This window comes from Marmota monax, unplaced genomic scaffold, assembly GCF_021218885.2.
Source record: "Marmota monax isolate L192 unplaced genomic scaffold, Marmota_monax_Labrador192_F-V1.1 WCK01_AAM20220418_F8-fsc00012, whole genome shotgun sequence".
NCBI lineage: Eukaryota > Metazoa > Chordata > Mammalia > Rodentia > Sciuridae > Marmota > Marmota monax.
Genome location: NW_026695227.1, coordinates 9,431,872 through 9,449,923, shown reverse-complemented (window position 1 = coordinate 9,449,923; position 18,052 = coordinate 9,431,872). Strand labels below are relative to the sequence as shown.

The 18,052-nt window shown below is 35.6% G+C and overlaps 1 protein-coding gene across 10 annotated transcripts in view; it reads left to right on the top strand.

Moving 5' to 3' along the window:
• Abcc9 (ATP binding cassette subfamily C member 9) overlaps positions 1–18,052 on the top strand; it is a 129,947-nt gene that overhangs the window by 109,084 nt on the left and 2,811 nt on the right. For 7 of the 10 annotated variants that reach the window (XM_046436378.2, XM_046436380.2, XM_046436376.2 and 4 more), the window contains 6 exons: positions 2,199–2,329; positions 3,062–3,140; positions 5,036–5,144; positions 7,315–7,418; positions 9,561–9,694; positions 13,332–13,394. In XM_046436378.2, the coding sequence (XP_046292334.1) occupies positions 2,199–2,329; positions 3,062–3,140; positions 5,036–5,144; positions 7,315–7,418; positions 9,561–9,694; positions 13,332–13,394 (620 nt within the window). Of the gene's footprint in view, positions 1–2,198; positions 2,330–3,061; positions 3,141–5,035; positions 5,145–7,314; positions 7,419–9,560; positions 9,695–13,331; positions 13,395–14,025; positions 14,201–18,052 lie in introns of all 10 variants that reach the window. The other 3 variants (XM_058576380.1, XM_058576376.1, XM_058576379.1) reach the window with 2 other exon arrangements.

The window sequence follows — 18,052 nt, the reverse complement described above, 5'->3', positions numbered from 1 at the left end:
TCTTGATTTTGCTTGATTGAACACCTGAAAAGAGGACTGTTTAGACCTGAAAAGTCTTGGGCTCAATTAGAGTCCAAGCAGACGTTATTTTATAATATTTAAAGAGTTGTAAAAATATTGGGGCTTTATTGCATTAATTGCCAATCTAAACTACGACGAGTTCTTGAATTTTCTTCCTTAAGACCTTTTTAACTTAGAAGTCAAGAAACTTAGATCTTAAAATACTAAATGAGATTCTCAATTCTGTTGGAATAAAACTGGCAGGAAATTCAATACTGAGAACAGAATAATCTTTATTAAATGCAAATCTCAAACTTAAAATGCATATCTTTGTCTAAATCCTTCCATGACTTTATAGCTCTCCAAGGACAAACCTAGATAACTTAGCTAAGACCACCAGACCCTGCATGAGTTCACCCTCGCCCACCAACCTAGTCTCACTTCTCATTGTCACCTGCACCACTTCTACTCTGGCCCCACTAGCATGCTATGCTTCCTCTTCATCTTTTTTCTTTTCTCTTAGACATATTTGAACAGAGTTCCCCATCTCTTATCCTCTAAGATTCTTATCTTCTTGGAGCCTCCTGGAATGCTCAGATCGCCACCATCTGTGCTCCCAATGTGCCTTTGGTTTCCCTGCACCATGTGGCTCTCCATATAATAGTGTAAATGTGCCTCATGTTCCTCCCCAGGACACAGAAGGCAATTTAAGCCATGTCTTTCATCTTCATATCCAGCACCATGCACAGCACTCTCACATTTTTTTAAATTTAAATTTAAATTTTTTTTAGTCATACATGACAGCAGAATGCATTTTGACATATAATACATACATGGAATGTACATACATCAATCATATTGTCTATTCTATTCTGCTGCCCTTCCTATCCCCCCTACTCCTCCCCTCCTCTCCCATTCTTTCTCTCTATCCAATCTAATGTGACACACTTTTTTTTTCTTTTTCTCATTACAACATCATAAATGTATTCTGTATAACAATGAGGTTCTCCTTCCATCTTCCATGCAACTCCCCTTCTCCCTCTTTTTCCCTCCCACCTCTCTTCCCTATTTAGTGATAGTTTTCTTCTCATGCTCTTCCTCCCTATCCCATTTTGAGTCACCCCCCTTATATCAGAGAAGACATTCGGCATTTGTTTTTTAGGGATTGGCTAACTTCACTTAGCATAATCTGCTCTAATGCCATCCATTTGCCCGCAAATGCCATAATCTTGTTATTTTTTAGTGCTGAGTAATATTCCATTGTGTATAAATGCCACATTTTTTAATCCATTCATCTATTGAAGGGCATCTAGGTTGGTTCCACTAGGTTGGTTCTAGCTATTGTGAATTGTGCTGCTATAAACATTAATGTGGCTGTGTCCCTGTAGTATGCTCTTTTTAGGTCTTTTGGGTATAGTCCGAGAAGGGGAATAGCTGGGTCAAATGGTGGTTCCATTCCCAGCTTTCCACGGAATCTCCATACTGCTTTCCAAATTGGCTGCACCAATTTGCAGTCCCACCAGCAATGTATGAGTGTACCTTTTTCCCTGCATCCTCACCAGCACTTATTGTTGTTTGACTTCATAATGGCTGCCATTCTTACATTTTAAGCACTCCTATGTTTGATGATTAAGTAACTGAACAAATAAATCAGTTCAAAAATAATCTCTCTGTATTCACTGTGAATAGAATCGAATGATGAAAGACTGAAGAGCCATGATCCTAGTTAATGCCCTAAAAACAAACACATAAAAAATTTTAAAGTTCTTAACCAAGACATGTTTACTTCCAATGTGACTTAATTTTTTTAAAAAAAAACATAAACTATTATAGATTTGGATTCAATATTATTTTAAGTTTAGGAAAGATCGTATATATTAAAATCATTATTAAAATTGCATATAGACAGGCCAGGCGTGGTGGGACACACATGTAATCCCAGCGGCTTAGGAGGTGAGGCAGGAGGATCATGAGTTCAAAGCTAGCCTCAGCAATGGCAAGGCACTAAGCAGCTCAATGAGACCCTGTCTAAATAAAATACAAATAGGGCTGGGGCTGTGGCTCCGTGGTCGAGTGCCCCTGAGTTCAATCCCCAGTACCAAAAAAAAAAAAATTTGCATATAGACATATTTAAGCATGTGTATGTTTCTCCATATATCTCTATTTACCTATTATCTATCTGTCCTTCCAACCCCTAGATCCTTCTCAAGTTCCAGAACATTGGCCACAGGAAGGAGAGATCAAGATTCATGATCTGTGTGTCAGATATGAAAACAATCTGAAGCCTGTTCTTAAACATGTCAAGGCTTACATCAAACCTGGGCAAAAGGTATGGAATTCAATGCTATTTGATTTGTTTTATACATTAAAAACGTTGATAAAGCCCATTGTCACTCCTTAAGCTCTTTGAACATTGAAGCCTAGTAAATGTAATCTCACTGGACTCTGATCGTATTCCCTGCATGGTGTAGATACAAGAGCCTGTAAAAGGAGAGAGGGAGAGACAGGATCAGAGTACAATACATGTTCTCTAGGTCAGATTGCCATTCATTCATCTCCCATGAAAATCAGAAATGTTAACAGTAGGTGTTTTGTTTAAAATCTATGGCTTCTGGCTATGACCATATCAGACATTTCCTTGGGAACCTTTGCCAAGGAAAAGGTCTTGCTCTAGTCCCCAAATGACCTCTTTCAGTATTGTAAAAAGAATAAATGTTCGGGGGGAAAAAATGGACTCATTCTACTTTTTGTTATAAACTCATCATTTCTAAGATAGAATAAAATGACATGCTATATGCAAAAATTGCACCATGAAGGAAAAACAGTACAGCCATGTGGAAAGGAAAAGAGTTTGAATGTATTCATTGAGGGTCGGGTGAGGACTTCATGCTTTTATTTTAATAATGATAGCTCATAAGATCTAAGGAGAAAATGAGATTGTAATGTAACTACTCAAATAGTCTGTGTTTTTGTCATATCCTCTCTAAGCCAATTATACTTTTGTCCACTTTCTGTTCTTTCTCTGAGTTCTCTTCTCCTTGAGTGACAGTTGTTTTTTCAGGTGGGCATATGTGGTCGCACTGGCAGTGGAAAGTCTTCCTTATCGCTGGCTTTCTTCAGAATGGTTGATATATTTGATGGTAAGTTGTCAATTAATTTTTTAAATCAGTTACATGGTGCTTTCCTTTCAAAAACATTTTCAAGTTACCTAATTCTGCAAAAATAAAAAGCAAATATTTATAAGGACTTTGTGCCCTCACGTGGTTCAAAGCAGATGTCCCAAATAAATAACCCAAAGATAAAGCAAGAACATAGAATTGGGAAAATGATTAGCCCTAAGCTAAAGTGTAGAGATTGCTGCTAAAGAGTTCTAATGAATTGGTAAAATGAAGATGGCTGTCCACTTTGAAGAGCAGTAGATGTAGGTTGCATTTGAAGAGGAAGAAAGATGGAAATGTTGTCTTGCTTTCCTCAAACTAAAAATATATGTTTTTCCATCAAAGAAAGAAATTTTAAAGGAAATAAACAATGTGTATTTTAAATTTTGGTGCATGACTTGTGCCCTCATCTTCTGAGTAACATGGATTAATGACGTCAAACATCTTCTGATTAATGACGTCAAACATCTTTGCTATGAAGTGCTGAGTTCATGTAAATAACATACAAAAATATTTATCCATCTACAGTAAGAGCATAGAAATAATTTAATTTAATCTTTATTTTAGAAAAAAAATATATCACACTATTTAGTTTGTCAAGTGGCCTATAAATAGGCCAGCAGAAAAGACATAGAAGACACTTCAAATGAAAGGGAATCTAAGAATGAACTTGACCTTCACCTCAAGGAAGAGCTTACTGTTATTACCTACAATGACTGTGATGACTATAGTACTTTACATTTTTATTGTACTTGAAAGATTATAGTTTTTAATTTCATCTACATGACATAGAAAGATCTGCATATAAACAACAACATTCAACTGTGGTATCTGGAATTGGTAGTGGTGTGTTAAATTCCAGAGCAGGGTAGGCATCCATCCCTGGGTTAGCAGTGTTACAAGACAATTACACGATCAAAAGGCCATTGACTGAAAGTTTTCATAAAAACCTGTGGTTCTGACTGATCGTATTAGGACAGCCTGATGCCCAGGTGTTTAGAACATGATTTCAGGCCCCATGTGAACTCTCAGTGACTTGTTCACTTTTTGGTAGCACTAGGTAATTAATAGTTTAATAAATAACATATTATTCCTGAAAGACACAGGTTAAGCTTCTCACCCTTACCTGCCCTCGAGTCTAAATCTACCAGGTGAAAGGACTGCACCTGCCATTTTGAGCTTAGCATACTTATCTCCCAGGGTGATGTTGTCTTTGCATACAAATGAGATGATAAAATAATTCTATCTAAAGTTGAGGAAAGAAGATCAAGATTGCATAATTTGCAAAAAAAAAAATGATATCTCTATCATAGAACTCACTTTCCTATTTGTAATGCATTGTGCTAGTCAATCCATATAGGAGGGAATGAAGACAAAAAAAAGCTTTGTCTTCAAGAAACTTTTGTTTAAATTTGGAGAGAGACCATTAAAGAAATAAGTGAGTATATAATATTTATACATACACACACACATACACATACACATAAATAATCATATATATATTATATATGGAGAGAGAAAGAGAGAATGAATATGAATATGTCAGATCAGATTCTGGCCAATCCCAAGAAGATAAATCAAGCAAGGAAGGGGGATAAAGGAAGAGTAGAAAAGAAAGGACCCTGAAAGTTATAAAACAATTTTGGGCTTATAAGGCCATATAAACTGAATAAAAACTGAAAATTTCCTTAAGAGAAGTACATATAAGAAAGGGAAACTATTTCCCTTTTCAGAAACATGTCATAATGTTTCCTAAATGGAAAGCTTTATTTTCAGAATTTAATTGGTGCTAGGAAAAAAACCTTTAATTTGTAAACAAATGAAAATTTTACTTGTGAGTTTACCACATGCCTGTAATTTTTGTTTCTCCTTAACAGGAAAGATTGTCATTGATGGGATAGACATTTCTAAACTGCCACTGCATACGCTACGTTCTAGACTTTCTATCATTCTGCAGGATCCAATACTATTCAGCGGTTCTATTAGGTGGGTAACATTGAACAAAAATCTGTGGGCCTTAGTATTCCTCCTTCAGGTCATAGGTTGGTTTTGTTTTGCGAGTTATTTTTCAGGTGGATGTGAAAAAATTATCAAAATGATAAAATCAAATAGGCTGTCCAAAGATTTGAGTTGGGAAATCCTAGAGTTGGTAAATTAACCCATAGAAGCCAAATCCCTGTGTTTCCAAGAGCTCTTTTCTTTTAATTTGATTATAGTTCAGAGGAAAAATTGGTAGCAGTGATTCTTGGAAGACATTTCTTAGGTATTCTAACCTACAAACACCTGCCTAACTCTTGTGTGCCTGGCCTAGCCTCAACTGATAACTCTGAACTTAGTTATTCTCTTTGCTTGTCTCACTATCCTTCACAACCTTACTTTCGGCCACAAACTGATGGGAAGAGGTTGCTACAGTCTTCTTTATTTCTGGATCATGGTTTCACACACACACACACACACACACACACACATACATACAAAATTAAAAAATTTTAAAAAATAAGAACAACAAAAACTGGAAATATTTACTGTTAAGTACTTTAAATATACTTGTCTGATGAAGTTTTCAAAACATTGTTCTAGATTGTTGTTATACCCATTTTACAAAGGAGTATTTTGAAACTCAAAGAAGCTATAACTTGCCCAAGTTCATACACCTAGGAAGTGGTGGAACTGAGATCTCACCTGAAGTTTGCCTGATTTCCAAGCACACCTCCCTGAGATCACATTTGTCATTTCATTCATCCTGTGTTCTTTCTTCTCTGTCATTCATTAATCACAAAGAAGTACTTGCCACCTCCTTTTAATTGTTGTTTATATTGAAGAGAAAATGTATGTAAGATTTCTCAATACTCACCTGTAAAGTTATTTTGATATAAAGTTCTAGATTATCAAGCTGTTTAACAATATCATGGTCAATTTATACCTGAGTGTATTTATTCTGAATAGCACTATTATTGTTAGTGCAGCCCAGCTTATCTAAAGTTGCATATGTTCCCATATTGATTTATGTATTTAGCATCATTTCTTCAGGAATATTAGTAAGACACTAATCAAGTTATACTAAGTGTAATATAGAGTAGGTAAATCCAAGGAACAAAACTAATTGTATTTCAAGTGGCTGACATGTATATGAAAAAATATTCAATATCTATAGTAATCAGGGAAATGCAAACCAAAACTACTTTGAGATGCCATCTCATTCCAGTTAGAATGGCAGTCATCAAGAACACAAATAATAATAAATGCTGGAGAGGATATGGGGGGAAGAACACTTCTACATTGCCGGTGTGATTGTAAATTAGTACCACCACTATGGAAATTAATATGAAGGATCCTCAAAAATCTAGGAATGGAACCACCATATGACCCAGATATATCCACTCCCTGGTATTTATACTAAAAAATTAAAGTTAGCATACTATAGTGATACATGTATACACATGTTTATAGAGACACAATTCACAATAGCCAAATTAAGGAACTATCTTAGGTCATCTGTCTGACAGCAGATGAATAGATGAAGAAAATGTGGGATATATAAACAATGGAGTTTTTATTCAGAAAAAAAAGAAGAATGAAATTATTCATTTGTAGAAAAGTAGATGGAACTTGTGAATTTATTTTAAGTGAAATATTCCAGACTCAGAAAGTCAAGGGTTCTGTTTTCTCTCATATGTAGAAGCTAGAGAAGAAAAAAAAGGGGTGTGTGTCATGAAAATAGAAGGGGGACCAGTAGAGTAGAGGAAAGGGACCAGGATGGAGGAGGAAGGGAGAGAAAAGGAAGGTACTAGGGAATGAAACTGACCAAATCATGTGCATGTATGAATATGTAACAACAAACCCACTCTTGTGTACAATTATAATGCACCAAGAAAAATGATCTTAAAATTAATTGTTATCATGTATGTAAATTTACCTAATGATGTCATCAAAACATTTTTGCTAACCCTAAGTTTATTCATTCATTCATTCATTAAGCATGAATTCAGTGCTTGCTCTATCCTGAGCACTGTTCTAGGTGCTGAATAAAAAGCAGTAACAAAAACACATATGAAAATTGCATTTTAAGGAAAGAGAAGCAATGGGCAAATATATATATTGAAATTTCTCTTTTATTTCATATATTTTTATTATTTTAAACTATTTTTCCCTACAGGTTTAATTTAGACCCAGAATGCAAATGCACAGATGACAGACTCTGGGAGGCTCTAGAAATTGCCCAGCTGAAGAATATGGTCAAATCTCTACCAGGAGGTCTAGGTATATTTTCTAAATTGTAGATTTGCTTTTTCAGTATGCAATTAATTCTGCATGTTAGAATCACATAATTAGTGTTAAATTCTCTCATTCATTAATGCTGAGTATTGAACCCAGGGCCTGTGCATACTATGCACACACTTTACCACTAGGATACACCCCAAGCCCGATGTTAAATCCTCTTATACTTAAAATAATCTACTGAAAGTTATTAGGACATTTTAAAATCTAGTGAGCTATTTTGCATAGAATATAAGAGGATAAACCTTAGAACAAATTCTGTTCCAAGTGAGCAGTCCGAAATATCCCAATTAATATGTTGACCTCTTCAGTCTTCTCATTACCTCCACTTTAACCAGACGTTTTCTTGTGATCATTCCTGTTCAGGACCACTTATCCTCAGAAAACGGATAAGTTATTTCAGAAGCTATTGAGATTCCTTAACACCTCCTAGGAGAAGTTAATTTCCCAGCCATTTTCTTTGCTGCCAACAGGGAATATTAGTTTGATTTACATTACATAATTTTCGTCTTGTTTGAAGACATTATTTTGCGTTATCTTGTTTAGTACGGGTTTGGGCCATTGTTGTGAGGAATGAAACATGTATTCAAATAATCATAGATAAAAACTCAATCCTAGTGGTAGCATAATTTCTAACAAAGAATGATAATGAGATGAAAGAATAACCTGTTAGAGAAACAACAGAGAATTCATATTGTCTCTATAAAACTGAACGCCTATAGTTACAGACTTTTATTTTATTAAATTCTGCACTAATATAGGAAAGCAATAGGAAAATAATAGTTTAGTTTTTTGATATTCTAATTTTAATACACATTATTTAGTTTTCAAGTTGATTGTGTTGTTTGGCATCTAGGTTTTTTGTTGTTGTTTTTAAGGAAGACTTACTGAAAAACAATACATTTTTCTGATTTTAATTAAGTCCTAAATAGAAGCATCCCAAAAACAAAAATTAAGACAGCATGTTTTTTTTTTTTTAGTTGTTGACAGACCTTTATTTTATTCATTTATTTATATGCAGTGCTGAGAATCGAACCCAATGCCTCACATATGCAAGGCAAGTGCTCTACCACTGAGCCACAACCATAGCCAGGACAGTATGTTTTTAAGAAAAGTTTTATTGGCCTTGCTAGTATCAGGTTGCAGGAATAATTTCAAAAATTTGGATGAACTTTCCAATAATAATTCTTGATTATTTGTCCCCACCACCATTAATAGTTGGAAAGACAGGCATTTAAAACCATACAATCCTCTTCACTAACATGAGAGCTGAATGCACCTACTCTAAATTGTGGCCATAGAGCTTGTAGGTTATAGTATGGTGTAAGCAACAAAGGATTATTTTTACACCATATAATTTACTGAACATTGTACTTATTATCTTAATAAAGATGACAACAAGTGCTTAATGAAGATCTGGTTCAGGCCAGCTCTGATAAAGAACATTCATCATCCTGAGAATCATTCTTATTTATTATGTAAATTAAAATTTGATGATTAAATACACAGCTTTCAAGCAGAAGGAGTATAAGAGTTTGATGCATGGGAATAAAATAAATTGACATTTGGCCCAGGACCATACTAAAAAGTGTTTGAATTCTAATAAAAGAGATGTTTTGGAAACAGGATTTTTATTAAATTCATAGTAGCAGTTTATGAAATGTGGATGGAAATGAAAAAAAAAAGAAGTAAAGCACAATGAGACACATTCAGTTATCTGCACAGTGGTATTTTATTCAGCTGCTGTCATCATACTAGAAATATACTGGCCAACAGAAACAAGGCCAGTCCTGTCCACTTGGTGGTTCCAGTCTATGGGAATGGCAGAATGGAAAGAGAACTGGAATTAGTATTGTGTATATTCTGTTTCTTATCAGGTCCTACTATATATTAACTCTGGGTTCAATCCCCAGTATGACAAAAAAGGAAAAGGAAAAGAAAAATAGGCTGACCTACCATCATATTCACTTTCTCAAAGTCAAGTTCCACTTTGCCTTTCAGAAGGAAATACTTACACCAGCACAAAGTGATACCAGCATGATTTATTTTTTAATTGCTTCTTTGTCCATGGAAAATATTAATATAATTTCTTCAATTAAATCTTTGCTTCTTCTTCTGACTTAGATGCAGTTGTCACTGAAGGTGGGGAGAACTTTAGCGTTGGACAGAGACAGCTGTTTTGCCTGGCCAGAGCCTTTGTCCGCAAGAGCAGCATTCTCATTATGGACGAAGCAACTGCTTCCATTGACATGGCCACAGTGAGTGCATATCCAAACTCTGAAAATAATGAATTGGAGGAATGTGCATGAAAATTACATTTTTTGATTGGGTTCTGAATCCTCAATACTGTTGTTTTAAGTGATTCCTCAATCTCTTTAATCCACTGAGAATCATACTGAGATTTATGAGAAATGAGACATTGCGTATACTTTAAAGGAGTTTCCATTGCCATTAAACATAAATAAATTCACCTTTTTTCCTTTTTATAACATTTTAATTTTTTTCAATATTTATTTTTTAGTTGTAGTTGGACACAATACCTTTATTTTACTTATTTATTTTTTTATGTTATGCTGAGAATTGAACCCAGAGTCTCGTGCCTGCAAGGCGAGTGCTCTACCGCTGAGCCACTACCTCAGCCCCACATTTTTATTTTGACATAATTTCAGACATGCAGAAATTTTGTAAGGAAAGGAAAAATAAATTTCAGATACTCTTTACTATATTCCTTATTCATTTTGTTTCATTGCTTAATTATTTTTTGATGTTTAGTTGGTACATAGTAATGGTGTTTGTGTATGGGTTCAATGGTTAATGTGATGCTTTGCTCTGCATATACATTATAGAAAGACTCAATCAACACAATTAACATATTGATAGCCTCAGCAATTTATCATTTTTTGTAGCAAGAATGTAAAAAAATATCTATTTTTGCAGTTTTTAAATATATTGTACATTATGAGTGACCATACTATTCTGCAGCATGATTTGGTTTTGAATTACTTCCTTGTCCAAGTTAAATATTTGCTTGTTCTTTTGACTTACTAAAGTCACCATGCAGTACAATATATCTCTACCACTTAATGATTATTATCAAAAAGACAAGAAATGGCAAGTGTTGGTAAAAATGTGGGGGAAAGGGAATCTTTGTACATTATTGGGTGAATATATAAACTAGTACAGTCATTTTGGAAAGAGTGTAAAGTTTCCTCAAAAACTAAAAATAGCCAGGTGCAGTGATGCATGTTTGTAATCCCAGCAGCTTGAGAGACTGAGGCAGGAGGATCACAAGTTGAAGGTCAATCTCAGCACTGCCGCAGTCCGGCTGCAGCAAAATAACCGGGGGGTGACGAACAACTTGTGTACATTGATACAGCAGGAGTGGAAGCCGTTTATTGTAGGACAGGAGGGGTATATATATATACATTCCACACAGCTTATCTAATTAATATAAACTAGATACAGCAGTCAACCAATACGGAATCTCCACACTTAATGGCTCGCTGGCGTTACTTCACAAACCACTCCCTCTGGCAAAATGCCAGGCGCCATCCAGACTTGTTTACAGACTCTAACACAGCACCTTAGCAAGGACCTTAGCAATTTATTGAGACCCTGTCTAAAAATAAAAAATAAAAAAGTTGGGGATGTGGCTCAGTGGTAAGTGCCCCTGAGTTCAGTCCCTGGTACCAAAAACAAACAAACTCCCTAAAAATAGATCTATCATATGATCCAGCAATCCTTATACTGAATATATATCCAAAGAAATTTAAATCATTATGTCAAAGAAATATCTGCACTCTCATGTTCATTTTGGCATCATCCACAATAGCCAACATATGAACATAACTAAGTGCCCAAGATGATGGGGTAAAGAAAATATGATATATATAGATAATAGAATACTATAAAGTCTTTAAAAAGAAAGAAATTCTGTCATTTGTAACAACATAGATGGAACCAGAGGATGTTATACTAAGTAAAATACTATATGATAACAGGAAGACAAATATGCTATGATCTCACTATATATTCAATATAAAAACATTAATCTTAGCCAAGTGTGGTGGCACACGCCTGTAATCCCAGCAGCTCAGGAGGCTGAGGCAGAAGGAATGAGTTCAAAACCAACCTCAGCAACTGTGAGGCACTAAATAACTCAGTGGGACCCTGTCTCTAAATAAAATACAAAATAGGGCTGGGGATATGGCTCAATGGTCAAGTGCCCCTGAGTTCAATCCCTGGTACCAAAAAATGAAACAAAAAAACATTGATCTCATAGAAACGGAGTAGAAGGCTGTTACTAGAGGCCAGGGGCAAGGGAGAGAAAAGGATGGAGAAATGAAAGACATTAATCAAATCAGTTTAGACTGGAGGAATAAGTTTTAGTGATTTCTTACACTGTATGATACCATCACTTTTTGATAAAATTTCAAATCAGTGTAATTTTAGGGCTTGGCTGATGAGACCTCTGTACAGTGTTCAAGGACTATGCCGTGGATGTTCATTTACAGAATGTAAATCTTTTTTGAATAGGCTATTTATAACCAAAACCAATCATTTTCTGAAGCAATTTGAAGAGAGATCTGCTAGGATTAATAATATCTAGAATTAATAATGGCTTTCTTCATGTGCTCATGGTACAAAGCTAGAAACTTTGCCATTTGAAAGGAATCATTTTAAAAAGTGTCAAATATGTCCAAGAAATACCTGTCTAGAAGGCTGTGATTGAATGAGGGCAGTGTCACATTAAACCAGAGACTATGTATTGAGTTAGCAATTAATGTTATTCTTTTGAAAGTCAACTTGATATTTAAAGTTTGGCATCAGAAAGAGCATCAATTTAAAAAAATCAACAGCCTCAAGTTACTTTCTTGCTGAACACTTTAGATTGAGTGAAACTATCCAGAGAAGTGAAACAACTTCAAGATTAAGAGCCAATAATAGATGGAGATACTATTTCACATGTTTTCTATTAAGACTAATCAAAATTCCTATCCAAAGGTATATAACCTCAAAGTGAACATGATTTAAAGCAATAAAGTAGTCTCTAATGATCCATTTCTCTAAGCACAAGTACATCAAAATTGGTATTAATTATTAAGGATTTAAAATATTGAAGGTTACTATAAAGATAATACTGCCTCTACAGAAAGAGAGAGGGACATGGAGAAAATATGAATTAAGCAGCAGTAAGTCAGTTGATTGGAAGAAAGAACTCCTCCACTGTTAAGATTTAGTTGAATCAAGTTTTCCTCTAGGAGAGAGGTGAAATCTTTACCCAGAACATCTTTTAAAATATTGGGTGGGGTTTGTGGCTCAGTGATAGAGCACTTGCCTGGCATGTGTGAGGCTCTGGGTTTGATCTTCAGCACCATATATAAATAAATAAATAAGTAAATAGAAGATCCATTGACAACTAAAAATATTTTTTAAAAATATAATGATAATGCAGTTTGTTGTGGAAATTAATATAGTTTCTTTCTGATATATTGTATTATAGGTAAAAAATAAAATAAAATTTTGACATGGACTTCAGTTTTTCCATTTTCTGACTCAAAGGTTAACACCATTTGAGGGTTTGGTTAGTTTTGAATACATGAGCATTTTGATACCCAAGAGGTTGAATTTTCCTCTTTGGATTCCCTAGCAATAAATACATCAGTCACTTCAGGTTGATTGCTGAGCTTTACCTGCATTCTGAAGACACCTTCAGAATCCAATATGAGCTGGCTGCTGGGAACTGCTCCCTCCTATCTTCCACAGAAGACCTGGGGACAGAGCACTCTGAAGGGATTGGGCATAATGGGATATTGTTCTTGAGGGCAAGATATTATGGTAAGAGAAAGTAGTCCCAAGAAAATTTACACTTTATTTTTAAAATTCTTTTGCCAGGAAAATATCTTGCAGAAAGTTGTGATGACAGCCTTTGCAGACCGCACTGTTGTCACCATAGCTGTGAGTATGGGAGATGGGGTCACGTACTCCTCCTGAGTTCTTATTCTAAGATTTTATGATCTTTAAACTTGTGCAGTTGAAATGTACTTATGATGAATTATGTATTTCTCTGATGTCTCTGTATCTGTGCAAAAGGAGACAAAATAATATCTATATTTCAAAAACTTTGTTCTTTTCTACACTGTCTGCCCTACCCAGTGCTTCTGAGTTACAGTGAAATCTAAGGATTTCAGCAGGCCATGGCCCGTGCTAATTCTGTTTTCAGTGATCTGATGATTTGATGAGAAGTTTCTGGAACCAAATTCCTAAATTTAGTTGTCAATACTACTTATTTATTCTTATTTTCTTTATATTCTTAATTTATCTGTTTTTAAGAGGAAGACAGATACATCACAGAAGGGGCATCTTCTGTTTTAGGTAGCACCAATCAAACAGAAGAGTTGCTGACATTCTTGTAATTCATGTTATAGCTTAATAAAACTAGGCCATGGATTTCTGTCTCTTCCTCTTTGCACTTAGGTGCATTCCTGCTTACTTTTAAGTTTACAAATTAACAAAAACTATGTTTTAATGAGTCACTTAAACATTTTCCTCCTGCTGATCCTTCTTTTCTTTCTATTTTTCTCTCCAGCACCGTGTCTCCTCTATTATGGATGCAGGCCTTGTGTTAGTCTTTTCTGAGGGTATTTTAGTGGAGTGTGACAGTGGTCCAAACTTACTCGCCCACAAGAATGGCCTCTTTTCCACTTTGGTGATGACCAACAAGTAGACCGTCATGATCTACTCGCCAAGTATCTCATTCTCTGGTAGTTACCTTAGCAGTGTCCCCCCACAAAGCAAGGCCAATGCTGTGGTTCAGGGGGACAACTAAGGGAGGGAACTAACTACAGAACATTATTACTCAAAGCAGCTCAACCAAGTGCTTCTGTTATGGACAATACTGAAAAGAGGCATGTATATGTTTTCAAATGTACATGTACAAGAGAGTGTTTATGAAACCCAAAAATCAGATTTACCTCTATCCTTAGAATCAATTTCATTATTCCTTGAGGGTATTTTATGGGAATCCTTTAAAAAACCATAAGGCATCATTGTTACTAGTCCTGAAGAATGCATTGGTTAAAATAGTGACTTGAGTTTAGCTGCTGAGTAATGGGAATTACATGTGGAGTGCTTTCAATGCTTCCATTTTTGTGAATGATGCATGGGAGAAAGAGCCCCCTCTGAAGTGCTGCTTTTTCAAGATGGCAGGAAAGGGCTCTCCATCATGGTTCAGGTAAAGAAAGACACACTTCTTTCATGTTCCCAGTGAATTCTTTGGTTTCTCTGCCCTGAGAGAGAGAGTCACTCAATTAATTCATTCACACTAATGTGTAAATGACTTCCGGGGGGTGAGAGAATTGGCTAACTTGAACAACAGTTCTTGAATATTTCAAAGATGTTTTCTTGGGGCTGGAGATGTGGCTCAATGGTATAGTGCTTGCCTAACATGCATGAGGCCCTGGCTTTAGTCCAGCACTGCAAAATTAAATAAATAAAATTAAAAAGTAATTTTCTCACTGTGGCAAGTGGAGAAATCTTTGGGGAGAGAGATATTGTTGCCCTTATATGAGATGGGGGTGGGGAGGTTTACTCAAAAGACTAATTGTCTCTGCTATGCATGAAGCATGGTGTTGTTGAATGAATGATCTCATAGAGTCTTCATCTGGATTATTTGAGAATAATTTGCATCTTTAACCAAAAAATTATATTCTTTTACCTGATTGCTATATTTACTGAACACTTTTCTATGACAAGTACTTTTCATCCATTCTTCAAGACTTCTAGTACAAAGTTGGCCACTGGGACACCTAGTAAAATACATACATAAAGCTTCCAGCAGTGCTGGGAAGAAGCATCACTGGAGGATTCTCCTGAGGACCAATTTCTCATAAAAAGCTCATAAAAGAAAGAGTAGCAGCATATTTGTGGTGGACTCCTTGCAAGAGTGATCCTCAGCTCTATTGCTCTGTTATTTTGGTTAACTGCCATTAAAAATTACAGAGTATCTTTAAAAAGATAACTTTCTCCAGCTTCTAAAAAGAAGCTCTCACACCCCAAAACAGTCCATGGTGTTTATTTATCAAAATGGTTTCTTCTTCACTCTTGATTAGATTAGCTTCTCTGAAGAATTCTGAAAATTTCATCAACTCTGTTACATTGACACTGCACTTAGTCACAAAAGAAAATAATTTGGATTAATGGAATAAACACCAGCAATATTTATTTCTGTTGGCCAAATTTTTGGAATTTTTATTTAGTAAACATCATTTTAGAATATCAGCTCAATGTTTATGAGATTGTACTTATGAATTTAGACATAAATTTGTTGTGTTATTGATTTAAACATCCGTGATATGGTTATTGAAGAACTAATATTTCTCTGGAAAGAAAACGCACAGCAGATATTAAACAATTCATTAAGCTTCTGTTTTTGTTTTGCTTTGTTTTGTTTTTGTTTGGGCACTAGGGATTGAACTCGGGGGTGCTTAATCACTAAGCCACATCCCCAACCCCTTTTCATTTTTTATTTTGAGACAGGGTCTCCCTAAATTATTTAGAGCCTCACTAAATTGCTGAGGCTGGCTGTGAACTTGCGATCTCCCTGCCTCAGCCTCTCAAGCCGCTAGGATTACAAGCATGCACCACCACACCTGGCATGTTCATTTTTTTCTAAATGCATGATATGCAAATGGCTCTGTTATGTTCTCAAAGATAAATAGACACTGTCCTCCAAGTTTTGATAATTCTTAAGTACCACTTGCTACCAATTTTCAGTGAATGGTAGCTTTGTTTATGGGTGATGAAAACAGTAGGGCAGACTCTCAGCTGGCTTCACTGTCACACTGCATGTGTGTGTTCCTTTCCCCTCTAGTCATGAGTCACAACTATGACTACTTTCTCTTCTGAGTGTATCACCACTGAGACTCCTTCATCTTCCTGTCCTAGGGCCTTTGCCTCTGGGGATGGCTTTAGATTGTACTTTTGATTGTTAGGGGAAAGGAAGACTGTGAATCAGCTGAGTAGATGGTCTTTATAGTTTTGGAGTTCTGGACAAAAATACCTATCAACGATCTAATGTTTTGACTTGCACAGCTGCTTTCACATGGTAGCCCCAGCCATGTGTGTCTATAGAGCATTTGATATGTGGGTAGTATGAATTGAGAATTGCTTTAAGTGTAAAATACATACTGGATTCCGAGACTTAGTACTAACAGAAGAGTGCAAAAGATTTCATGAATAATTTTATATTGATTGCATGTCAAATGATGAACTTTGGATATATTGGTTTAAAATATGTTATTATAATTGCTTTCACCTGCTTAATTTTACTTTCAAAATGTAGTCCCTAGAAAACTTTTAAAATTGAAAGTAGCTCATGTTTAATTGAACAGCACTGATCTCAGCAAGAGTAATAGCCTGCCACACAGATTTTTTCCCTTCTAAATTATAAAAAAAATGAATAATAGTAGCTTATATGGATGAAAGTGCTGGGTTTGGTACATGGATTATCTTATTTGATGCTCATCATCACTCTCCAAGACAGGCATTAATATTACGAAAGATAGGCTGCTCAAGATGCACAAATAACTGATGGGAAAGCCAAAATCTGACCCTAATCTAAGGTCCATGCCTGTGCTCTTAACCATACACCAGTTGGACAGGTGAACTTTCCTCAGAGGTCCCAAATCCTCCCTATGAAATGGTTCCTTAGCAAGGTGGATGTATCTCACACTTTGGAGGTCACCTGATTTTATTTTTTTTTTCAAAAATTAAGGTAAATAATATTTTAATGCAATATTTTGAGAAATAAAAACTGACAAAAAAATATGTGGCAAGCAAAATATCACAAATTTGAATAAAGTGGGATCTGGTAGAGCTGAGGTCACCTGATTTTGATGCTGGTTCGACTACTTATTATCTATGTGCTCTCTTGATTTTTCTTGCTCTCCATGAATCCCAGTGTTTTCCCCTTTGAAGTGGGCATAGAAAACACCCATGGCTAAGGAAGGTTGTGGTGACTCACAAGTATGTGTGTGGAGCACTCAATGTATGGCAAATGCTCAATAAGTGGTAGTTTTAATTATTATCAATTACTACACCAAAGCCTCTCTCCCAATAGTACCATGTGGAAAGAGAATGAGTGAGTGGTAGTGATCCCCAACCATCAGGACACTGCATGTCCAGAGACTGGAAACTCATTCTAATTCTGCCTGTCAGAGTGGACTTCCTCCTGGTGTCTTCCCAGGATTGCACTACTTTCCAGGGCTCTTCAAATTGTGTATCAGCTCATGGAATTAGGTGACTCACACAAGAGAGAAATGTATCTGAGAATAAAATATAACCCAACCGGTTCAAGATGACTCATCTTAGCATTTCATTATCTGACAAATGATGGTTAGCTTACTTACACAGAAACTCCACAGAAAAGATGACACAGATACATTAGCTCCACTAAACTTAATACAGCCCAAATAAAATCCAGTTGTACTTACTAAAATTGAAGAATATGTAAATTTATAATGCTTGAATTAATGGGAAAAGTGGGGAAGAGGCCGTGTTTCCTGCATTGTCTGGCATGCCAAAGTAAATGTCCCCAAATTACCTGTGAAATATAT